General features: G+C 35.4%; 1 protein-coding gene across 1 annotated transcript; it reads left to right on the top strand.

Moving 5' to 3' along the window:
* The first annotated feature begins 13,321 nt into the window (after positions 1-13,321).
* Positions 13,322-17,027, top strand: LOC144473507 (uncharacterized). The gene is made up of 2 exons (XM_078187425.1): positions 13,322-13,471; positions 16,761-17,027. The coding sequence occupies exons 1-2, from the start codon at positions 13,322-13,324 to the stop codon at positions 17,025-17,027; spliced, it is 417 nt and encodes a 138-aa protein (XP_078043551.1).
* Positions 17,028-26,920: the final 9,893 nt, after the last annotated feature.

Raw genomic sequence — 26,920 nt, 5'->3', positions numbered from 1 at the left:
CTTTTGTTCGGAATGTTCTTTTATATGATTCTCGGAAGTGCTCGAAAAATCCTGTACGTGGAACACCCTCAATATAGGGGGTATCTCATTTGAAGTAACGCACTTAGTTATCTGCTAAATTATAGCTTGTTCAACAACATCCTATAATGGTCGCAAATTTTTGCCGGATGCACCTGTTTCCAAGACTTCAAGGTGATCTTGTTTTTTTTTCTTGAAAAGAATCGTATATTTTTTAATGTAACCGGACATGGCATTTCAAAGTGAATTCATTGACCTAAATACGTTGGTATTTAATTCGAATAAATTATTTTGAACAAACTCTGCTAATAAAATTTTCATTCGAACGTTCCAACAATGTGTATTAACCATGTTTAACTTTTATTGATAATGCCAATTTAAAATTAGCCCGAGACATTTAATTTTTCAAATAAGTTCATAAACGATCCTCGTTAAAATCGTGCGTCAAAGATGTCCAGCTCTCTTCGAGCATCGTTTAAAAATGTTTATTCATTTATGATACTATAAAAAAAATATACGGTTACGATCGAGAGCGTCTATGGAATCGTTCTATCAAAAATTCATTTTTTTCTCGATTCTCAAGTTCAAAAGTTTGCCCGTCCAAAAAAGCTCGTTCCCCAGCAATTCGAGTTTCAAACAGAAATTTCCGATAAACCGACGACGAAATCGAGAAACGGTTCTTTCACGATGCGTAGAGGGGGAACGAAATTTACAGGATAAAATTTGTTGGAGGTTATTATCGTCGCCGGAAGCGTAACCGCGGCTTAATAAGTATCCCCGAGCGGGTGGTTTCGCTCACCTCTTGGTGCCCAGCGCGCCCATCGCGGCAATCAGGAACGGTTGGCGGGAAATTCGAACAGGCTTCCAGCGAGACCGCGGTGCAGCAATAGCAATCAACCGAATAATTTAAGGGTCCATCGAGATATCGGTAGGTTACGACGCAGGCCGCGACTGTATTTCCGTCATCGGCGCGAACCTATCCGCTTAACGGGCAGATTTCCCACGATGTGCCGCGTGCGCATACACAAATCGAGAGAACCGTTCGATAGTCTTTTGTCCCACTGTCGCCGTTAAAATAACGCGATTCCGCGAACGGCGCCCGGGCAGGTATAATAGAAACACCGATACCGAGCCGGTCGGCAGTCACAGATTTTTCGATTTCCCTCTATCCCCCGCGGACCCCCGTGAAACCAATATGGCCGCCTCGAAATAATGGGACAGTAGCCGAGATAGGAGGAGGTCGCGGTATCGTGCGCGCGTTTTATGCGAAATCAACTTGAAATTCATCGCGCTGCCTGTCGAAGAATCATTCTCTCCGGCGTGAAACAATTCGCTCGATTCCATTCGAAACGAGATTAGTTTTTTGGTTGATGGCCGCGCAACGGGCGGAACACGAATTCTTCTGGAAATTTAACCCGTCACATTTTCTGATATGTGATCGTCGTATTTTTTGCCTTTTTAGAAAATTTCAATGTTTTCGTAGAATTTTTGTTCCCTTCGTCTTGCTTTCTGAGGTTCATTAGTCGATTGTTATTCACGCATTTAATATTGTTCTTCTGTTGGATAGTTTTTAATATATTTCTTAAACGAGGTAACAGCTTGACGAGTAATACGAGTGGTTAACTTTATAATTGCGCTAAGCGTCTGTTTGAATAATTTTTTTTCTGGAAGGAGCAATTTTTGTACATTTATAAAGGACATGAGACTTTGATTTCTTTATTATAGTAAAATTTCTAGAATTGAGGTAACTTAGAGATCTCATTAATTGAAAGTGTGAAAATAAAGTTATGAAATTTATACTTGTCCGTTTTGTTTCTTGTCGTTTAAGTCATTCCGAGAAGAAACGAAGACCAGGCCTTTGCACATTTGCATCATTTGCATTGTTGCGGCGTAATGTAAACGTAAAATAAACTAAATCGCGGAGAATACCGGAATTCATAAAGTTCGCACGGAATCGTAGTTATTCTTCTCTGATTATTATTCATGGTCGTGATGAATAAGCCGCGTCCGTTCCTCCGGGACCGACATCTTTTTCTGTGAAATATCAGAGGGCGGTGCCACCGTAGAAACAAATTGGAAATATTTATATTTCGGGATTAAACACATTTTTCATTTCCGGGAAACTTACAATTTCCTGATCTTCTCGTTTCGAAAGGTACGATGTTTTAATTTTCTGATCTTTAAGATTTTACAAAAATTTTTACTTTGATATCATCTGGTTACTAAATCTTCTAATTTTTACCATTACAATTTACGAATTGTTCTATTACTAAATTCATTATTTTTAGGTTCTCCGTTCTTCAAATTTATAATTTTTAATTCTTTTGTTTACTAAATTTACAATTTTAAAATCAACGGATTTCAAACTTTCGTAATTCTTACAATATCGATTTTTAAATTTTCTGATTTCCAAATTACTTTATATCTAAATCCTTTAATTTTTAAGTACTCTAATCTCCAAATTCTCCGATAAATATCTCCGATAAATTTAAATAAATTCACGATTTTTGTTTTCTAATTTCTAAATTAAGAATTTTTAAAATCATCTGGTTTCTAAATTAACAAATTACGAAATCATCTGGTTTCTAAATTTTATTATTCTATCTATTTCAATTTATAAATTCACCAATTTCAAAATCCTTTGATTTCTATATTTATGATTTTTAGTTTCTCCAAATATGGTACCTAAATTTTTCGACTTTTGAAATCCAACATCGTAATTGTTATTCCGGAGCAGTTGGTATTCCCATCTGCGATCTATGGATTATTGTAGAGTGGTTTAAACGACGCCGTTACTAACACTGTCCAGAGATTTGTCGTTTTCACGTTCGAACTATCCAGTGGTTAATCGAACCTTGGTAATGTCCCGCGTACACGCGGAATTAGGATCGTATAATTCCGATCCAATTCGGCTGCCACGTTGAATTTCATTTACACCGGCGCGTCGGCGGTTTCCGTGCGTCCGATTTGATTAGCAGCAACAATTCGGTCGACTGCAGTTTGTTTAGACGATTTAGATTCAATGGATTCCATGCGTTAAACCACGTCAAAGAGAAACCGAGGGATTCGCACGATAAACGAACTTTTAGGAGTGATTTGTTTTTTATTTGATTTAGTTTTAGTGATTTGTGAAGTTATTTGTTTTTTACCAATATATATACATATATACAAAACTCTCCGAACTCTCACTGTCTATCGGATTCGGCGTGGTAATCGAGGAGAGTGTTCTTTCGCGACGTTAATCCCTAGACGCGTCGCAATCAAGTCTCTTTCTTAAAAACTATAACTTCGCGCTTGCTCTGGTAAAATTCCGAAACAACCCTGATTGGCTAACCCGCGCGCTGGGTATTTTCCAACATAGCTAGCCTGTCGACGTTGAGAACGTTCCTGCGAACACCTCCGTCGACGCAGCTCGGATCCGCCTTCCTAGAGTCCGCCAAGGGCACTCAAGCGTGCTTTGTTGAGCGGCGAAGGTGAAGTTTCACAACGAGGGACACCAGAGGACAGTAGACGTTGAGAAAGTTCATACAAACACCGCCGTCTATAAAGCCCAGCACTACCTTCCTCGAGTCCGCCTCGGGCAGTCCAGAGTGCTTTGTTGAGCGGCGAAGGTCGTGCCACACCCTCATACAGACACCGCCTAGGATACTGCCTCGGGCACCGTTTTAGAGTGCGTTGTTGAGCGGTCGGGTCGGTGGAGGGTGTGCCAGTCCCTCAAGCTACACCCGCCTGGGTGAACTGCCTCGGGCAACGCCTTAGAGTGCCTTGTTGAGCGGTCAGGCTGGTGAAGCCCCGGTTACGCCCGTCCTTAAGCTACCAAGGTGACGAATAGAAGCATTCTTGTGCAGTGGACGTTGGCGGATACCGTCGGGTGTCCGGTTCAGCCTCTTCGACCTCCTCATCGTTGCGAGGAGCGAGAGGAAACGAAGAGACAAATACGATAGTCGTCGTAACACAAAGTTGATTATACGTATTTTGTTCAATTATAGGCGTCCAAGGGATTGAAAAGTGACGCGGAAAATAATCAACGCTTAGGACCTGACCACTAAGGAGCCTGTTCAGCGATGAGCCCTTTTCGCCCTTAAGGAGCCTACACCTTCCACGATCCCGCTATGCCCTTCAACGCACACCACGCTGTAGCGTTGGGACGAAATACGATAAAAGGCTAGTCCTTTTCAGTTTCTCGCGAAGGATATTCAAATACTGTAAAATGATTAATTTCCCCTTGTTCTAATCCACGTCCCTCAAATCCGGACCGACTAAAGGAGCGGTGGTTTTCAAACCACGAACACAACGCTTTTTTTAACAATAATCAACTAACCTATTATGCAGAAAGGGAAGCAAATTAGAAGTTGCTGACAACTCAGTGCTTACCAATCACGTATTTTAATACTAATGGCACTGCTGTGATTTAAAATGTCATACAATGGCATAAAATGGCAAGGAAAACCAGTGTTTTTGGCCTCGATGGAAAGGGAGGATGTCATTCTATAAAATGAGAGTTATTTCATTCGCTGGAAAAATATTTTTAATTTACAAGTTTACTATTTTTCAAGAGACTATTTAAAATGGGGGTATTGGGGATACAAACTCTAATAAAAAATATCAAAAATTCCGCGAAAGCGGAGATCTCACCCTTCAAACTGTATCCCAAAACACCGTGTTGTAAGTTTTTTTTAAAAAAAGTTATGGTAATTTGAATTTCGAAAAATGTTCGCCTAGCATTCTTCGATCTGGGAAATCACACTAATCCTGGACACTTTTCTCTTGAAATTGCCATAAAATGGCAACAAAAAATGGTAGATCAACGTTCTTGGACTCGTTGGAAAGAAGAGAGTAAGTACATTCTTCAGAATTGCAGTGTGACTTCATATGTCGGAGAAATGTTTCGAACTTATCAGGAGCGTATGAATTTGAAAAATGACCAAGGAAGCTTCATTTTTGCTTATCGCTCGAGCTCTATCGAACATGTTTTCGTTTCGAGCGATTTATGGAGCAATGCCGGGCGTGCAGGGAGCCAAAAATATTCGTGCTGAATCGGAAATGCGATTATCATGTTCGCGCGACCTTTACGAGGGTGGCCAGCTCCGACCGCCAAAATTCAATTGGTCCAGCGAGTTTCGGTTGATCCAGCGAATCAGAACTCGGTGAAATATCGTTGGAGCACTTGTGACAACGACACGGGGCCACTGGAGCTTCAGACAATCGCGATTAGGGCAAATTTCGCGGGAGTTAGGCGATTACGCTAATTCTGGGTCGCGGCGGTTGATTTACGATTTTTTCATGATTTTTAGCGGCGGATTACGAGAATCGTCGATAAAAATGTCGGTCAACTATATTTTATAATATTAATTACTTTAAAATAAATTTTTCAATCCTATTCATTTTCCTTAGGCTAAAATTACCTCTTTAGTACCGACATTTTTATATATTATTCTATTTTCTTGTATATTATTTAAATTTACTAGATATTCAAATAATCTGTATAATAAAACTTGAATTTTGCATCCCTTCCCTTATTTTTCTAGAGAGAAGCAATTCTTTTAACAATGGTATTTATATGTTATCCTATTTTCTACATATTTTCGAAATTTACTTGTCATTAAAATAACGTTTACAATTAAAATGAAACGTGTCATGGCACTTAATTTTATTTAGGGTGAAATTACCCCCTGAATAAAAGTATCTCGTACGCATTATTCTGTCTCCATAATTATTTCTAAAATTTTACTGGACATTTTATATTCTTTTGGACAGAATGGCCATATTTTCAAAACTGTACTAGATATTAAAAACATATTTATGATGTTAATTAAATTTCAATTCATTCGCTTATTTTTACGAAATACTAAATATCCAAAAATATGCATATATACATTAAAAAGAGAATATGTTGTCATTTAAAATAAAGCAGTCCTATGACAAACATAAATGTTCTGTCTTTCATAAGGATTTATTAACAACAACATATGCTAATCAACGTGACGATGAAAGAAATTAAGATGCAAGGGGTTAATTAGAAAATTTATTACCGCTGTTGTAACGATTCTTAATCGTTTCTTACGTTGAAGAATCTGTAGAATTTTTGCTTCAGGAAATTTGCAAATAGCCAGAGGCTACACGGGTGTTAACAACTTTTTAATGAAGGGATCGGAATAGTTCAATTTTGTGAAAGGGTAATTTCCTCAGAAGTTGGGTTTACAGAAAATTAAGTCGTCAGCGGGAACTTTTTTAACAAAACTTCAAGTTTTTGCAGACTTGAATATCCTTTATGTTGTTACGTACGGAGATTACTCCCGACGTTTTTTGCTCCTTCTTGAAGGTTTACGCTAGCTAATGTCGGCCGGGAGCACGGTCCCACGATCCAAACACAAAAATGTTTAGTTTCTGACGGACGCCAGCCTAAGAGTTGGGACCACCTGTCATTGAATCGTTTCAATTTTATATTCATTTATAGAACAAAAGTTTCATTTTAAAGATTTCTATAAAATTTCCAAGGAAACAATGATTAGCAATAATGCATTCAAAATTAAATAATCATTGAGATAGTCTATAATAAAAGAGTACATATTCAGGTCCATTTGTTACCAATGATTTTATTCTTCATGCTTTTGATGCAAACTTCATTGAAAACTACGTTTAATTATTATTTCGTATAAATTCGTAATTAAAAGAATCATTGTAACTACACGAAATATTTTTTTATGGAAAATGTTTTCTCCTCTTGATTTTCATGAGCGAGGTAATATTTAATTATCATTACACGCGAATTCAATATGAATAGATATCGAAATAATTATAAAAACGGTACGTGTATGTATTTGTTTATAGAATATGAGTTTCTTTTGTTGATATTTATTGAACTGTAGACAAAATATTAATAACTATTACGAACGAATTTCATTAAAATACTGCTCGTTATAATCATGAAAAGAAAATACGTCCAATATTGATTTGCTCTTGACGAATAGCACAGTGATTGTTATTATAATAACAAATTCGTATTCCACATAGACACGCAAAATCAGTGATTTAATCAAAGCTTATCAAACATTCACGAAGCCAGTAGGAAATAATCCTTGGGCTAACGGCTCGCTTATTATCAATCCACCTAATCCATAATCTCTTATCCAACAACTGCCTCGACAATTCGAAAGTCGATCATCCTCTTTCTCGTCGATCAATACCGTTAAGAGATCCATGCTGAATTAGGCAATTCGAGTTTATTCAAATTTGAATTCGTTGAATGAATCGGCAAATAATAAATTTCGTTTAATGTAGAGTACTAAAAATTGGAGAATTATAGCAGAAGTCCTACGATTATAAAAACCATTGTATATCGTAGCAGAATTTCGATACATGCAAAATATAATAAATAACAAAATGATAGATGTATACATAACATAATGTAAATATAATAAATATAGTAAATATAATGAATATAATAATTATAAATATATAAATGTAATAGAGTATACGTAATAAATAAAAAATACTAAAAATTTGAAGATTGTGAAAAATTCAACATAGAACATTGAAAAATGAACATTTTCAGGTGCAAAATTGTACAACATAACAGGGAGATAGTTACTCAGGATACATTATACTATTTCTATATTCAATGTACATGTAATTGTGTTCATAGTTCCAATAAATCATCTTCTCTTAATGACAGTAATTACAGTCTCGTTACAATACACATCATACTCCAATCAGAATCACAAATGGCGAGTTCTAATTACATTACAGCACATACTGTATTATATGTACATGGTCACCTTGTCACCACCCACTCAACAGCAAACCACTTCCAGTAGTTTCCCGAAACCAATATTGGCCTATGAGAAATTTATATTTCGACAACAGGCAACAAGCATAAGTTCTAAAATGTTGATTGTTAATTTTATAGCAATTCGAATTGTAATGACATTAAGCAATGTTAGATTAATATGAATTTTAACTTTGGGAATACTAACGCGAAAATTCGAAACACTTTTAATTTCGATAATATTAAATAATATTTTTTTTAAAACATCAGTTTTTACGTATTGTCGCATCATTAAAATATTTTAATAATACAACGGGGAATTTTAATTTCCATTATGTTGAATAATTATATTTATTAGGAATCCCAGGATCAATAACACTAAACAACGTAATCATAGTGAGCAATTCTTATTAGATCAATGCATAATTTACTGCAGCAATGATGTATTAAATGCTTTAGAAATATTTACTTCTGCAATATTGCATGATTTAGTAATACAATAAAATAATAATAGATTTAAATTTTAGCAATACTACATTATAGAATAATATTTAGGAATTAATGTCATATGAAAACTATTTAATTATTATTTTGCAATACTATCGTATACCAAGAATTCTATTTATAAAATACCTGCCATCAACAAACGTAAAATTATTAAAGAATACATTACATAATTCAACAATATTGAAAACAATTGCCAAACTTTTATTTGGTTTAGTAACACAATCAAATAATAATGAATTTATATTTAGTAATATTCAATAATAAAATAATATTCAATAATTAATGTAATATTCTAACATTTTATCTATTTTTATATATTATAGTATATATTATAGTTACATTCAATATATTCATTATGTAATATACGCCGTATCATTTTACACAATACGATCAAAATGTCGTCAGAGAGAAGTCATAAATTTTCTAAATGTGTGTCACGATTTCAAATAATTATATCCACAAAATTAATTTTTTATGGAAATACATTTTTATACACCACGGGTCGAAATTTTCTTCTTAGAATCTTCACCAGTAGAAACAATGCGCGATTTCAATGCGTTCTTTCAATGCCAAAAACCGGTTCACCGGCCACGTCCCACCAAAATTGATATTCCCCGCTGCCGCCGCAAATTTCCAATAAACTCGCCGCAGCATCAACGCCGCCGAAATCGAAGAAAGAAAACTCCATCAACCCTCGTGTGTTTCCCAGTAACGAATCGTCGCTCCCACCACCCCATCCACGAGCGCAAACACTTCGTGGCTGCATCACCGACGGCTTTAGGTGACGGTGAGGAGTGGTGGGGAGCGGGGCCGGGGAGGGGGAGGGGGGGGGGGGGGGGGGCTCAGGGCTTGCCGTCGGTGTTTGCTAAAGGTTGCCTCTGTGTTGTAAATAAACGGCGCGACCCGAGCGCGCTGAAGATAGAAGCCAAACATCCAGAAGGATTTCCGATTTTCTTTAGTTCCGCCACCGCTCCTCCAACCGTCGCCCGCGCCTTATGGAGCACAGCGGTACCCTTTCCCCCCAAAAAATTGACCCGAAAGCAATCTCCGAGGTACATAGTGACGGTCATAAGACGCTTCCCGTGACCATCGAGAACCATTCGTCTCCCGACGGTTAATCTGAAACACAAGGCTGCAAAAATTTCAGCGGGGCACAGTTGTTTTTATGTTTCTGGTCTACCGAATTCAACGAACGGCGGATAACAATCATCGGATAACCATTTCGGTGGACTGTAGAATGAAACGGAAACGATTTTCTGAAGCTTTGCAGGTTATGGTACTCGGAAATAGAAGAACTTTGTAGCTCGCTTGCGAGGGTTTTATAGAGTGTGATAGCACGAGTCCAATGAGTACAATGTCCGTACTATTGTGATCAATTAATCCTGAGATACTTGTATTCGAAAGCCGAGGTACTTAATCATTTTTGAGAAATTATTTTCGTTGAATTTTGGGAAGTTCCGTGCACGTTTTAATGAAGGGTGAAAAAACGAATCTAACGAGTATAATAATTGTATAGTTTGAATCGTCTAACCTCGAGATATTTGCGTGTGAAAGTTGACTACTTAACATTTAAGACGCAAGTATCTCGAGGTTTAATAATCGAATATATATGTTCGTTATACTTGTTGAATTTGTCTTTCCATGTTCCTCAAGAATAACGATAATAAGAGAATATCGATATCGAAATTTCAGAAAACGAGGCTGGAACAGTCAGAAGATGGCCGGAACATTTTCAGTTACGAGCACAAAAACTACGTAATGGAGCGATAGCGAAAAACATATTAGAACATTAATTAAGGCATTTCGTAGTTAATTATACGCACGTAATAATAATTCAAACAATATTATGATGTATCATGCAGTTTATTATTACATTGTCAAAGAATATTATCAATTATGAACAATATGATTTTATAATCATATTCTATAATATTCTTGTTGGGTTCGTGGTGGTCCGGTCGGGTTCCCCAGAAAGAGTGGCCGAGGCACGCGTTCGCAGGTGCCACGAGACGCAGCTTGACAAATGCACACCGGCAAAGACAAGCGACTGGGCTCAGGGCCGTCTGCGCGTTCCCGGCCCCCAACAATTCTTTATTACTATTTTCGATTACGTGATATTTGTACTACTAACTATTTTAAAAAATCGAGAAAGTATACATTTACACCATAATTAATAGCACAAATCGTTTAATATTGAGAACGTCACATGAAATTTTGTGTTTCTATCGCATAATTATATCCAAATATCAGAAATTGATTCACAACTCCATCGATGAAAATGTTCATCTAAAACATTTCAAACAAAATATCCATTAAAATATTTACAATACCATATCCGCTACAATATTTGAAATAATCTGTCCGATACAATATTGAAAACAAAATGTCCACTAAAATATTGAAAATAAAATGTTCGACTAAAATGTTCAGAATAAAATGTTCGACTAAAATATTGGAAATAAAATGTTCGACTAAAATATTGAAAATAAAATGTTCGACTGAAATATTGAGAATAAAGTGTTTAACTAAAATATTTAATATAAAACTTTCAATGAAAATATTTCTAAAATTAACATCTACGAGAAATAAGTTCGAAACAATGCTTTTACTACAGCAGTGCCTGGTATCCTATTTCGTGTTTCGCAGTATCGGCGGCGCATACAAATTCAGCAAACCTCGAAAACATAAAAGCTCCGATTTTCATAAAAGTCGCACGAAGTTGTGAATTGTGGCCAACTCTTCGGGGGAAAAGTGCCATGTGTGGCACTCGAGTGTCATCTGCCGAAGGAACGTGCAAACGCCGGAATACAAAAATTCTCCCCTCTCCACCCTCGCCGCTTCCGTTCCACCCTAACCGCTATTTCTGACGCAGTTCCTATCGGGTCTACTTATTTCGGCGACGAAAAAACGGGGCGGTGGGTGAGCCGGAAGAATGCAGTCTCAAGCCCCCGCGACCTAACCCAGTGAAATGAATTGGAGGACCGTGCCCCGACCGTGAAAATCGACGCCAGAAAAATATTTTCCCGGCCTCCGTGCCCCGGGCAACGATGGAGATCCTTTGCGTAAGCCGCTCCCAGATCTCTCGGGATCGCTGAAATCGCTCGGTCCCCGAAAAATTCCATTGGACAGGTTGTTGGCCCATCGATGGCAAAGGTTCCTTGCGGACGGAAGTGGCCGCGGCTTTTTTTCTTGTGGATTGTAGGGTCGGAGGTTTAGGTTAGGCGGACCGTTTTTTATGGAGCTTGAGGGATTGGGTTTGGAATGGAGGGTTCGGCGTATAAACGTTGTGATCTATGGCGTTTTGACGAGCATCGTGGTCAACAAATTTTATTTTAAATAATATATAGTAGATTATTCATTGAACTAATACTTTGTATTGCAAGTGATAATTAAATTTTTTATTTAATTAAAAGTCATTCAAATAGTCACACAAATAATTTATTTGTTTTCCTTGTTTGCAAATAAAATGTTATTTTGGGTTCTAAACAGAGACAAGAAAATTTAGAATATTAATTGGCGTTTAGTGAAGAAATTTAGGGTAACCTAAATTAAGAAGCTGGGATTGAAAGATCAATGTATTAACTAAACAAAAGAATTGAATTTGTGGTGAAAAGGTAATATTTTTATATTATTTATAAATATGTACGTATGTCTCTACATTTTCAATAAATACATTTTGTCTAGAATTTTATTTTAATGTAAATTAAGGGTTGATGATTACGGTTATAATTATTGAAGGGATGAATTTGGGTTGCAAAGTTAATATTTTAAATGGTTTCATAATACTGACGAGTGCCGATATATTTTTAGTCGATAGCTTTAGGCCTGAATTCCATATCATTACAAATTTAAGGGTTGAGGGTTAATGAACGAGGCGGATTAGTCACTGATGAGGTAATTTTGGGGCGCGAGGTGAATATTTAAAATTACTATGAAATATTCACGGATGCTGATTTCAGTCAATAAATGTGGCCCGGGTTCCATTTTCAATGTGAATCTAGTGGTTGAGGGTTGATGACCGAGATATCAATTACTGAAGGGATGAGTTTCGTGGGCAAAGTGAATGTTTACAATCATTTTGGAATATCTCTGTTTGCTGATGTATTTTTATAAAATAAGCTGAAGCTACGTTTTCGCTATCATTGTAAATGAAGAGAGGGGAGACATATTAGCTTCTGAAAGTATAATATTGGAATGCATAATCATCAGTTTGTATTATTTCCAAATGTTTACCAATATATTTTAATTAAATACATGAAACAAATTTAAGTCAGCTTTCCTTTATTTCGTAAATCAGGACGGTAAGTCTAGACGATCAAGATATCAACCATCGAGAGGGCGATTTTGGGGTGAAAAATTAATGCTTAAAATTATTCCGAGATACTCCCTGCGATCTGATAACATTTTCTTGTCTACACCTATTGTGTAAACAAGGATTGGCGGTTCCCCTTTTGTACATAAGTTACCGAAGGGGTGAGCTCGGGGTGCAAAGTCGGCAGTTTGTATTATTTTGGAAAGATTGTAGATACTAATATATTTATGTCATGTAAATTTCGGCTGGGTTCCCCTTTTTAATGTAAATCAGGTGGTTGAGGGGTGGCGGTGTACATCTAACTTGCAGAAGGGACGAATTCGTGGTGGAAAGTTAGCAGCTCACATAATTTTGGGGAGCTCGTAGACACTTGTATATCTCCATTATGTAAGTTCACGTTGTACTCTTCTTTTAATATAAATCAAGAGTGTTGAGGATTGAAGTTTCAGATGTTGATTGCCGAAAGGGTGAATTAGGGATGAAAAGTTAACAGTCTACATATTCCTAGATATCTCTTCGCTTTTATAAAATTCTATTGGCTAATTATATTCCAAGTTAGCATTAATTATGTAAGGGTTGTGTGCGGTTTGTTTAAGACATTTAAGATAAGGTTACGTAGTTTCGTAAAGGTCGTAGACTTTATACTTATGCGGACATATTTATGGTAGCCAGTAATTTTCATGTCGTTATAACGACCATAACTATAATTCTAGGCAATGATAGGTCTGCTGAAGCTGGTGATACTTCTGATTGTAACCGCATTCCTGTTCTCTCTCGCTGCCGTAACACGGTTGATGGAGATGACTGTCATCGTGATGTATCCGGTGCCCATTTTCGTGCTCAGACTGTCTTCAAGAATGGTCGTTGTGAGTACATGTATAATGGCAAATCTTACTTTCTGAAGGCTTCGTTCTTCTTGCGAATTATCTTGATATTATGCTAATTTTTTGTCATAACAGTTAAAATGCTGCTGCAAAATTCAAAAACTTGGCTACCAACTTTTTAGTTTACCTAATACGTAACTTCTGCAATTAGCGTTAGTAAAATTAAGAAATTATTGATCACTTTCTCGAAACCACTTTTATGCAAATGTCCAGCTTGAATATTTTAATAATCGGTTTATAATTTTGCAGCATCTTGCCAGTGACATATTTGTTTATTTAGTAACCTTTATGATTATGACTAGTAAGTTTCATACACTGTTAATCTCTTTCCATAAATGAAAAAGATACGCATAACTTTTAAAAGTTGAATTTCTTAAATGTAAAAGCATTGTAAAACTTAATAGACAATTTTGCAGCATTTTGCTAGTGGTTTTTCGGTTTATCTGGTAACTACTGTAGGTATCGTTAATAAATGTAATATATAAATTATTATTCGCAGGCTCTGAACCATTTTTATGCGAACTTTTGGACAAAATGTTTTTAAAGTTCACATTTCAGTTTAGCTGGTAACTTCTTTGATTAGCATTAATAAACTGAATAATAAAATGAATGATTTATTTCAATAAATATTCCCCCGGGCTTACAAGGAATACCCGGGGGTATTACAATTTCACCGCGAATCGCGGGCGCTAATAAATGATATATAATAGATTCGTTAAATTACTCCATGGTATCTTTGGCAATATAGAAAATATAAAATTTGGCAAATATATAACGAGAATTAAATAAATAGATAAATATATACATAGACAAAATCGAGGCATTTCCGCGGTAAACAATAAATATATAAATAAATAGATAAATTAATTAAATAGTATGAAATTGGATAGTGTAAACATATAGATGACGGCAACAAGAATAAATATATAAATATATATATATATATATATATATATATAAATAAATAGATAAATAAATAAATAAATAGACCGTATATGTACATAATCAATCAATCGTTCGATCTTGTCGTCCTCGGGTCGCTTCTTTGATTAGCATTAATAAACTGAATAATAAAATGAATACCACTTATTTCTTACAATACATATTCCCCCGGCCTTCAAAGAAGTCCCGAGGGTAGTACATTGTTAACGTGGTCCAGAAATATTCATAATGTCGTCTTCCGATACAACACGTAGAAACGTGCTTAATGAACAATTATAATGCTCGGCCAACAATAATTAACGGTGCGAAAGCGTCCGCCGCTCGCTTTTTATTTAAACATTCGCGCCGGCGTCGCTCTCGTGCATTTCTCGCTGCATAAACGCCCGGGAAAATGGAAAACTGTCATCGTGAGTGAGGGAAGTCTGGTAAAATATTAGGTTATTACGCGATTTGGTAATCCGACGTCGTCCGAGAATCCGTTGCGCGAGTTACCTCGGTGAAATTAGATCAGCCATTATACCGATCCGCAAAATTCCATCTTAAGTGAGTTATTTCAGACATTCGAAGATCGTATTATTGCAGACTGGGCGCCGGGGTTATTAAACTCTCATTGCAAATCGACTGAATCAGAAAAATCACCCGCTTACAATTTTTATAAAATTTCAATTTGTATAATATTATTTTTCAGAGATTCGTTTAAATTTATTTCGAAAGGGCGATCAATTTACATATTTAAAATGAAATGTTCAACTGAAATGTATAAAATGTTTGATATTATCAATCGAAGTGTGCAACTAAAATGTTTAAAATGAGAAAGTCAATCAAAAAGTGTAACTAAAATATTTAAAATAGAGGTGCCAACTAAACGGTCACCTAAATTGTTTAAAATTAAAGTTTTTATTAAAATTCTCAGCTAAAATGTTCACTTACAATGTTTAAAATAGAACGTTAAATTAAAATATTTGGAATAAAATATTCAGTTAAAATAACGAACTAAAATGTTTAAAATTAAACGTGCAACTAAAGTGTTCGACCGAGATATTTAAAATAAACTGTTTCACTAAACTTCTCGACTGAAACGTGTTCGTCTAAAATGTTTAAGATAAAATTATCAATTAAATCAATTAAAATGAAATGTTCAACGAAAATGTTTGCAACAAGTTGTACAACTGAAGCTTTTAAAATAAAATAATCTACTGAATTCCCCCTACCATAACATTATTAGAGATAGATTTAAAGAAGATTTAAAGAAGATTTTGTGTAATCCCTAGGAAGATGATGTTTAATTAAAGATATTTACTTGAGATAGTATCCCCCATCAAAATATTTCGCAGGGAACGTTCTCCCCCGTTTAAAGAAATGAACTTATTTATTTAAAGAGCCAGCCACTTGCCGTGTCTGTTAAATAAGCTTCCGCTGGCAGGAGTATTTAAGTGCTTTCTCTTGCAGCTTATCAAAGAAAACCTGAGGCACGTCGAGCCCGTCCAGTACCTCTCTTGTAAGAATACCTCGAACAACTCGACAATGATGCGACTTATTTCTTAATTGTTCGTCGGTCGATTCACTCCGACGATATAATTACAAGCCGCCATACTGTAATCCTCCCGCAACGCTCGCAGTTAATTTTCATTCGGTTAGAAATTCAAATTTCAACAAGCGGACGCAATATGATATTTCAATAATGCGAATTAATTTGAATAATAAATCCGACGGCGGTGTTAAATAACCTGTATTTCCAGTAATATGAAATAACTGTTCGTAATACGTGATATAAATATATAGCATAGCATATTTTTATTTCTCTTACTACTGTTATCATTATTATTATAATTACTACATCAAAATATGGCTGAAATATTTTGTATAGAAAACAATTATTATTATCACCATTATACAAATAATACGTGCCATACAAATAATATAATTGATATACAACCGGAATAATATATAGCGGATAATAATTATAAATAATTATAAATCAACGGTATCGTCGACTTAATTGATGTTATGAAGATAAAGTATAAACGAGGAGCAGAGTTAAATAAAGATAATAATAAATCGTGAGAGTATGGAACGACAAAATTCTATTTAATTAATCTTTTTATTATTGAACGCTTTTAATATGAATTAAAATGATTAAAATATGTATTGTCTTTTAATAATTAAATTTAAATAATTGAATTTAGATAATGCAATCGAATTAGGAAGTTCAGTGAGAAACACAGATTGACGCTCTAGTAAATTCGAACGATATTTCTTTCAACCCGAAGTGATAGACAGGGCCTGGAAGCCCATGGCCAGTTAATTTTTGACACCTGGTTGTCCGCAGTGGTTGGTTAAACAGTCGGCTGGCATAACCCTCGCTAGCTACGGCCGAATCTGTACGATGGACTGTTCACCGCTTGAGATCAATCTAAGGGCGCCGGAAATCAGGTACGAGAGAAGCGCGTTGCCGGGTTTGGTGAACGAAACGGTCCCCGTGGTGGCTGAGGCGGACGCCGAGGAATTGGCAGCCGTTGGGTCAGCCATAGCATCGACCATAGAGCCAATCGTAGAAGAAGGAAACGGCGGCGAGACTACTTCACAGGCCACCTAAAACCAACTTTTTTCCAGACTTTATGAAAATTTTTGCGGTTTCAACATTTATGCTCACACCTGTGTAAATTATTGTTATTTGAATATGCATCTTTTAAATAAAAGAAACCTTTTTCGTAAGAAAAATTTGCGGTTGGAGAATTTTCTGAGCTACCGTTCAATCTTTTAATGGAGGTTATTCAGGAAACCAAAATGGCGTCGACTCTATTGAGATACTCTGTGATCTCCGTCGAACCATTTTTTGCGAGACTTCACGGTTTTTTTTTTATTTTATTTGTAAGAGAATTATTGTTGTTTCGACGGGGAAAATTGCAGTCCGAAGAGTATTAGAACTTTTTGTTTAAGGTTTTATTTTAATTTCTTTGAAATTGATGTTTAAAGCATCTGATTTCATTAAACGGTTGGGAGCAATATATTACTGATTTGTTCTATTTGACTCTCTGTACTATTCTATCTACTGTCTGTTCTGATCTATACTATCTGAAGTTCTGTACTGTTCTACTGTCTATCTGTATCTATACTGTTTGACTGTTTGCTCTATTCTGTCTGAAGTTCTAATCTACTCTCCTGAAGTTCTGTACTGTTCTGTGTTTGAATCTATTCTGTCTGAAGTTCTAATCTAGTCTCTTAGATAGACCCAAAGTCCACTTTGGGTCTTAAGCGCCCCGCCCTTTTCCGGAGTCGACGAAAACCTAGCCATCCCTTCCAATGTGCCCGAAACACGTTGTCTGTGGTGGGGATGACTGGGCGGGTCGCTTGCACTCGCGGATGGACGGGTGTTTTGGCAACGCGTGGAAATTCCAGCTGGCCAGGATCGCCGATGCCGATACCTGGCGGCCGATTCCATTTTTCCTTAGTCTTGGGACTTTATGGCAGGGCTTCTTGGACCTGTGAGACTAAATACTGGCATTACCTTCATTATCCTGAAATCTATTCGATTTTATGTGCCACATCCGTTGGCTGCAGACCGGTCCGCTAAAGAGACTGCAATAACCCTAAATGAACTGCTGAAAAACTCACAGATGGTCGGCCATACCAGAAGGTCATTTCTAAAACTCTCGCCTTAACACGTAATACGAAGATTATTGCAATTTAGACAATTTGAGAAAAACTTTGGAATTTCCTATGGAATTTAACAAATCGTGATGTGGTATTTTCAACGTCGCGTCGCATCAATTCGATCCCTAACGGCAGCCATTTTACCGACTTCATTGAAAAAACGTTAAACCTCTGAAAGTGGCCTTTATCTATTGTTTATAATTTCAATTATAATTTCACACAGTTTATAGTTTCATAATTTTGCTTTTTGCCTTGGTATGTCGGTCCTGTTGTAGTTTCGTTGCTTCAAAATATTCAGAATACATTCTGACGTATTCATATTACCTATTAAATATTACATTATTTAACTAGAGATTTTTTACATTGTTCATGCCGTAATATTTGTTAAAATGATCTATTTTTAATGTTAAAGACTGCACATCACCTAACTAATCCGTAGGAATACGATTTTCTTTGATATATGTATTTCGATGAAAGAAACTATTTAATTTTGGCCAGGAACAGTGCGTTTGAAATCACTGTGTGCTCGTTTCCAATTTCAAAAGTAACCACGATATTTCTGACAAGTTTAATAACGTGAAAAAAAGATGCTTCGAGGAAAATTATTTTCATAAAGAATGCTGGCCACGGTATTGTTTAAATGTCAATATAGATATGTGACAATATTCTAGCTGGTGCCGAGACAAACTCAACAATCTACCGTACTGTAATCTCAAACCTTGAAACAACGCTATAATAATCTGAGCCGAAGAAAGCGTATTTCCAAACTACTCTGCCCTATTCTGAACTCCGATAAAATGCATCATCGGAGGCACGAACCTGCACAAAGATCCTCTCGAAACACGATGTTTTGTTCTCCGATCGAATCGAATGTCGACGACAAATTGCGTCACGATTAAAAAAAAAAAAGAAATAAAAAAATAAAACACGGTGGGCACAGCGCAATTTATTTGCAAGAGCGGAGAGGCAGGAAATCCAATATGAAAAAGGAGCCGGTTAAAAGCGAGATAAACGCGGCGTGTATGCGCGCGAGCACAGCCATTTTCCAAAGATCAAACAATGCTCCCAATCATTTAAATGGCGCTCGACACCGTCAAAAGCGTTCGCCGGGTACCCTTCCGACCCGTGTTCCCCCTCGAAAGACTCCATTAGACCGAACTGCGCCACGATAAACCCGGAAACTTGTCGCGCGGGAATTCTTTCGCGCCGGGGGAACGAGTGCGAGAATCGCTGGGATACGTTTCACCTTGCTCTGACTTCATCAAACCGTCGAAAATGGCGGCGACCGGCGACACACGACGAGAATAGGAATCGGAATAAGCGTTATCGAGACTGTTTCGCTCGCCGTTCCATACAACGACGCCGAATACCCAGCTTAACGGGAGACCTGGGGGGTAACTGAAAGGCAGACAGGGGTAAAAGTATTCGAACAAGTATTGGAAACAGTTAATGAAGGGCTCTTGTTTCTATGGAATAATATTTTAAGATTTATTCGACGTCGTAGAGATAAGTACGTTTATTGGAAATTCTTATTTATGTTGTGCCAATGATTATTGTTAATTGATGTAGTATTTTCTTATGACGTTTTAAAAAATATTATTTGAAATATTGAGTTAGTATACCATCGATGTCACATGCTTAAATGTTTATTTGATGCGCTATAAGTAGAATTCATAATACATATATCTAGAAGCCAAGGATTAATTTCCACTACAGAAATGCGTCATGATAAGATTATTTCAATGTTATATTTACGGTAATTAATAATTACAGTATAGTTAGGTTTTAGGAAAATATCAAATGGTCAAGAGTCGAGTAAAAACAGCATGGCACGAAACGCGTTAAGTATGAAATGCGTATAGTCCTTATGCGACAATCGCCTCGTTATCGCGTGAGGAGTGTACTTTATTCTGTAGTTTTGTTATAAAACCAATGCACTGCATACTTAATGAAACACTCTTGAACATTATTTCCAATTTCTCTCATAAATATTAATCGAGTTTCTTATGAAATACTTTTTTTTAGGTCGTTAAGTATGGAAATTAACGACCTAATTAATATATGCATTTCATGCTTAATGACCTAATAATATTTCATAAGAAATTTTATTCCTTGCGATTAATATTTATGAGAGAAAATGGAGATACTATCCAAGTGTTTCGTTTTTCAGGATATTTGTAAAGTTAAGCATGTCGCTTGACACGGAAATAAGTTACTATTTCAAATTTGTAAAATCAATTAAGCATGTCACGTGATATAGAAATAAATTACCATTTCAAATGAAACATATAATGAAATGACCTTCAGAAACATGTGCCCCTTCGAACCAAACAATTTGTTCCTCAAGCATTTTCGCGTATCATTAACGATAATGGAGATATTGCTTTGTAACACTTTATTTGCCCCACCCTGTATATCATACAAATGAGAGGAGCAGTATATGCAAATATTTGTATTTTCTAATCGAAAATTTTGAGCAAATCCTGTCCAGTTATATTGTTGTAAAATCCGCTTTGACGAGATTGTAACAGTTTAGATAATCGATTATTTTTATTTTTAAACAGTTCAATTTCAAATAGTTGGGAACAGTTTAAAATTTCGATTTAATAGTGCATTTAATTTTTTTAACGCAGCATGGATATTTTCGTAAATTCTTACTAATAATAACAGTTAAAGTAACGACAATTCTTATTTTTATAGAATTTGTATGAAACATTTGCTAAATTATTAACAATAATATTTATTAAGATATCCATGATTACAAATTCTATTTAAAGTGCATTTGAAAATCGTCGATGAGAACAACTGGCATTTTAAATTTAACAATTTATATTATTACTACGATACGTCGTAAAATCCTTGCTAAATTATGAATAATATAATTGCGTGCGGCGTTTCTTTCTTTTTTTTTATTGTAAAAATGAGAAGATACCGAGGTACGCGAAATCTGTTGTCTCTGTCGCTTAAAAATTCATGAACATGTTTTATGGGGACATGGACGCGCGCTATGACATTGTCATTCTACGGTAATTAATTTTCTCGCATGAAATATTAATTAAAAGCCCGTCAAAATCCCTCATGAGACAGGGATTTAAGTAATGAACGACGGGATGAGCGGTCGACGACAATATGTTGTCAGTGATGGGCTCAATCTGCTCTGAAAATGTTAATAATTTATTCGTCCTCTATTGTATTCTAATAGTTGCTGAATTATTAATGATACTGGTAGTATACAAATTGATCGTTCGACAGATTGTTTGCAAGGCTGTAGATTATTTCGTTGAATATCTCTACGATTAATAATATGTTATATATTGTATATTCTGATATATGTTAATACTATTATAGTTATAGTTACTATATTAGTCAATTTAATCATAATATTATTGTATAGTAATTATATTATAGTATAATTATAGTTCAGTACGATTAATCATATTTTAGATATTATTATCCAATGTTTATTTCCGTGAATTGGTAATATTATTTCAATTTCGAATGTTTTAATCAAATTCAACTTGCTAATATTTCGACACTCTCTTCCATTAAAAAAAAAATGGAGCGAGAACTCATTAACAACCATCGAATAAAAACAGCAAGTTTTCGACAATTTCGGTAAGAAGTATCGAATTTAATAATACAATGAAGAATATAGGTATTATTATTGTATAAATACTTTACAAAACCAGTCGAAATGAGGAACAAAGATAATATCATGTATGGAATGTTTTTGCTAATTAAGAACTGTTCCGGAGTCCGGTTAGTTTCGTTGCCGAAAGAATTTAATTTTGAGTTATTTGTTTTCCAGACTTACGAGCGCACAGGGAAAATGTTTCAAAAATTTCCCTGAGAAAATTTATGTGCTCTAAACGTGTGCCCGAATTTACTCGCAGCTTTCGTAACAAAGCGGCCCGCGACCGTTTCCCCAAACAAAACCTTTCAGCGTTTTCCTGCGGAAAATATGTGTTTGTAAATAGGAACCGCCTGTTTCAATTTTTTTTTCGCGTCGCCGCGCCGACGAATTCATTTTCCGTGGTGCCCGGTTCTTCTAGACTGACACCTCATACTTTATATATTATCTCATAGTACATAATTAATTAATACAAATGCATTATTTTGTTTTTATTCAAAAGAAAATACTGAAGAAATTATTCATAATGTCAACAATTTTACGAAATTGGTATTGGTCTATTGGATGGTTTCAGTTCTATAATCGTTTAAACACCTTACATAGACGTACGAATATTACAATATATTTTTACAACGTTCGGAATATTTACGAAACATTTGTGAAATATTTTTAAAGCTTTCGCAAAAATGCTTTCGAAAAAAAGAAGATTTCTATAAATATTGAAAAAATATTTGGTAATTAGAAAAGTTTCGTAAATGATTCAAAATATGTAATTTAAATGTCCGCAATCGAACGCCACTTCAAACTTGTGTATCCTAACCTAAAAAATATATTCTATGCAATTTTGACTTCGTAAAATAATTGATTATTAATTTTCTAAAAGAAATAAAGAAAAATCCAAGTATCTTTGCTTTTATTTAAAGAATTTAATTTTTGAAAAATATCTTAATAACTTTTTAATGCTTCTCAATAATTTCGGTTTAATAAACTGTTATAGTACAATAAAATTCGACTCTAATCTAAAGCGTAATAATGTAAAGCTCGCTGTTAAATCGTAACTTGTGAACGGAGTTTTCAATGAACAACAGAACCGATTGCCGCGCGGTTCAATTATTTTTTTCCAATGGAGGAGAACAGGAAATTATGGTAACGATCATCCGTCGGTCGAGGTATTTGCATTGTTTTACGAACACGTTGTTTATCCAAGTTTTAAATTGTCTCCATTTTCCGTGTTTCGTTTAGCGAAAGGGGTGCACACATTTAATAAACCGAGACCAGATTAATTTATTATTTAACGGCGTTTTTCGACAAGAATGGAGATAGAGCGACCGTAAAATGGAGATCTCGTAATTGACAGCGTTAAATTCTCGAGCCGATAGTCGACCGAGGGAAAATTTCCAAAATGGACGTGAGTGGCAGAATTTGCATTTTGATTGTGGTTAAATTACGATTAATATTTCACATTATTAACAACAATATTTAGGTTAATGGTAATATTTGCGGTCTTGTCAGTAGGTGTCCTTGTCGACATACTGTTAATGAGTTAGCTAATGAGAAGCAAATAGCGTTTATTAATTAATTTTTTGCAAACAATTCGGAAAATTTCATTTCCACGGAATAAGAATATTTTTAGATACAGATTTTTGAAAATATGTGTTGAATTTTACGTTTTTATGAACGCTCCAATGATATTCTATGAATATTTAAAATATTTTCACAAATTGTTGATAGATGTTCCATGAATATTCAAAAGGATTTTCATAAATTTTAGAAGAATATTCCATGTATATAAAAAAATATGCTTACAAATATGCTCGAGTGATACAAAAATTAACGTAGAAATTGTAAATACGCGTAGGTAGACTATTTGAATTTTACAAAAGTAAAAAGAATTTGATTTATCGACGTTGAATATATAAAGTATGTAATCTATCAAGCGCATACGTGTGAAAGATTCGATTTATTGAATTTGCATCCATGAAATGTTTAATCTACGAAATTTATACATGCGAAACAATATGATTTATTAAAACACATATGCAAATATTATTCGTGAAACATTATTTGACGAATAAAATGTACGCGTATGGAATATTTAACATATGTATAATGCGTGTGCATTCATATAAACATTTAATACATACGAATTTCGATAGCTTTCATACATGATAATATAATACGAATTGTTGAAAGTTAATCTTCTAATGCTGTTGTTGGAGTGCTTCACGGTTCCGTTAAAACAGTTTCAGTCCATGCTGACAGATTTGGGCGTTAAAATGCCGAGCTTGCAATATATTCTGCGGCCGGAGTTTGCGCCATACTTGAATACAGCCGGCACCGTATTATTAGGCTGGCTAATTGTGTCCTGGATATCTTACGTACGTATATTAAATCCGTTACTACAGAATTTATCGGATTCGTTAACGCCGCCGTTCGTTTACGTTACACGGCCAGCTGTTTGTTTATTAATTAGCGGGGATTGTAATTAGCCGCCATTGAATGTCTGTGCCCTAAATTCATATAATCGCTGTAGTACCATTTGTAAGCCGGAAATTGATTTCCCATCGAAATACTATTATCTTCGCATTTGTTGCAGCTTATTGTTTATTCCTCAATAGTAATTATCCCGAGATTGATATTTATTTTTAGATCAATTTTAACGTTACTGTAGCTTTTCCAGTAAACAAATTAGTTCAAATGAAAACATAATAACCGAGGAAGAAAATAAATTTTTCGTGCATCTAAAAATGTTAATGGCGGCGTTACTATATTTCTTAATCATTTGTCAAATTCTTAATATTTATCTAATTTTCTTATCAATATTTTTCTAATTTTCATTACTGCGGTTTCCTAGTTTTCTCGTCAATTTTGTTTCTAAGTTTCTTTTTCAGTATTTTACTAGTTTTCTTACCAACATTTTCCTTATTTTCTACTCAGCGTTTTCCTATTTCTCTTATCAATATATTCTTATTTTTCCGTGCTCATTAGTTTTCTATCTTTCATCACATTCCCCCCTCTCTAACTTTTAGCTCAATATTTTCCTGATCTTTTTCTCAATATTTTCTTTAATATTAATAAGATTATACACATCAATTAATCTTAAAGTATTTCAAAAATTATAAAATGAAAAAGGTAAGTGTTTTATAAAATATATATCGAACTGAACGGTATCAATGTTGATAATTTCACGTTCGGTGGTATCGTTGTTTGAGGAAGCAATTTCCAGGCGTCAAGTGTTCTTTCCGCGCAGAGGACTTTTAATACTGAAAACCAGGACAATGTAATCAAGAAGAACGTTGTTTTTAGGTTCTGTGGACGTTGCTGGCCCCGTTGACGATGGGCGTAGCCGCCATTTTTCTCCTATGCCCGGTGACGGCAAAATGGTGTCTTAAACAAACTATCCCTGCCGTGGAAGTTACTTTGAACGACTTCTTGGAGAAGATCCAGTCTTCGTTATGCGTTCTCGCTAATGCGACAAAGGGGATGGATTTATCAAGGAAATGCTAAAACGTGGCCGAAGCCACTCTCGTTCCATTTAACTTTGAACGCTGAAAACCTAATTGCCTCGATTCCATACGCAACTACAAGAATTATTGAAAATTATCGATAATTAGGTAACAACGATAATGTATTTTTTTTATTAACGCGAGAGAAAATTAGAAATCGAGAGAGAAGTGGCAATTTGGAAAATAAAGATGACTGAATGATCCACTTTAAATTCGTATTTAGAATTGTTATATCTTTTCATTTGCTGCATGAAAGGATATATTTTTCTTGATGGGAAAAGGTGAATTGTGCAATTTTTTATTCTAAAGACAAAACTGTTTTTTAACATTCAATTATTGAATTGACGTGGCAAGTATATGTTTATGAGATATAATGATTAATTAACAACTTTAATTATGAATAAAAATTTCTTTACAGTAAATTAATGAGGAAAATAATAATACTGAGGAACAAATAACTGACGTCAAATTAAAGTGTTGTCAAACTAAGGCGCCATCATTTTAGAGAAGTTTCTACGTTTAATAGTTAATGTACCTTCCCTAGGCACTACCTTATACGAAAAGAATCGACGATTAACATTTTTATTGCTAACTTATTATCTTAGTGACTAAATTGAGTATTCATTTAACAATTTTGTTAATTCCGTAGTGAACGGATTTACGTTGAAATAGGAAGTTACAATAATTCAGCATTAAAAGTTATTTAAATAAAAAAATAATGAAGCGATGCGATTAATTTTATCAACATCATAGCGAACTAATTTTTATTGTTTAAATGACATAAATGGCATACGATACAACAACATGCAAACAATTCTCCTCCTAAATAACAATCTCTAAAGCAGTTCGACATTAAAAACTATTTGAATGCAAGAATAAGGAAACGGCGATAAATTCAAATTATGCCGTAGCAAAAGGTCTTTTTTAACTTTTTAGGATTAGGTCGGTTAAAAACTGTCTCACTTTTTGGCATAGCTTTTAATGCATTTTAACTCGTCCGGAAAAGTTGCCGTTACTGACAGCTGCACAGTTTTAATATCTTAATTATTTGGTAGTACCACATGTACCGACGATAAACGCATTAAAAATCGAGAACAAATATTTACGCAAGTTGAAACGCATTGGCAAGTTGTTCACCCATTTGCATCATTCGGAAAAGCGACAAATTGGCCCGAGTCGCTAAAATCCGCGCGTGTATGAGCTTACGATGCAAATGGGCTAACGCTGCTTATGATTATGACCATGACGTTACATTCGGTGGGACATGGGTTTTTATTTCCCTTAAAATCGCACGCCTCAAAGAGTTAAAGCCGCAGAGGCAAGTTTTTCCGCCAAAGGGCCGGCGAGGCATTTAGATTGCTACTTTATACCGGATGAACCAAATATTAACAAGTTCCCTGGAAAGAATTCCGAACTTTCCCCGGGCCAGGGAAGGATAAGCAAAAACGGCAGCGAGAGAGAATTAAATAGCGTGTGCGAAAGCGTTTCCCGCGTCTGCAACTAAGTATTTCGCAGCAGCCGGATTCGTCGGCCGTTCTCGTTCCTTCTGCGTGCGAATTTGCAACGGTCGTTCGCAAAGTTGCTCAGCCGTTCATCAAGCCATCGTCAAGCCCGGATTAGTTGCAACAATTTGCGTGTTGCGCGTCTTTGTGTCTGCCGGAATCGTAACAAGCCGTATTCAGGAACTTTAATGGCCCA

Source organism: Augochlora pura, chromosome 7 (genome assembly GCF_028453695.1).
Source record: "Augochlora pura isolate Apur16 chromosome 7, APUR_v2.2.1, whole genome shotgun sequence".
Lineage (NCBI taxonomy): Eukaryota > Metazoa > Arthropoda > Insecta > Hymenoptera > Halictidae > Augochlora > Augochlora pura.
This window is presented reverse-complemented; position numbering and strand designations above follow the sequence as displayed.

Bases quoted from the DNA above. Each gene is read 5' to 3' on its own strand.
- LOC144473507 (XM_078187425.1), top strand. From the start codon at position 13,322: ATGATAGGTCTGCTGAAGCTGGTGATACTTCTGATTGTAACCGCATTC. The intron at 13,472-16,760 runs GTGAGTACATGT...GGTTGTCCGCAG, and splicing joins TGTCTTCAAGAATGGTCGTT to TGGTTGGTTAAACAGTCGGC.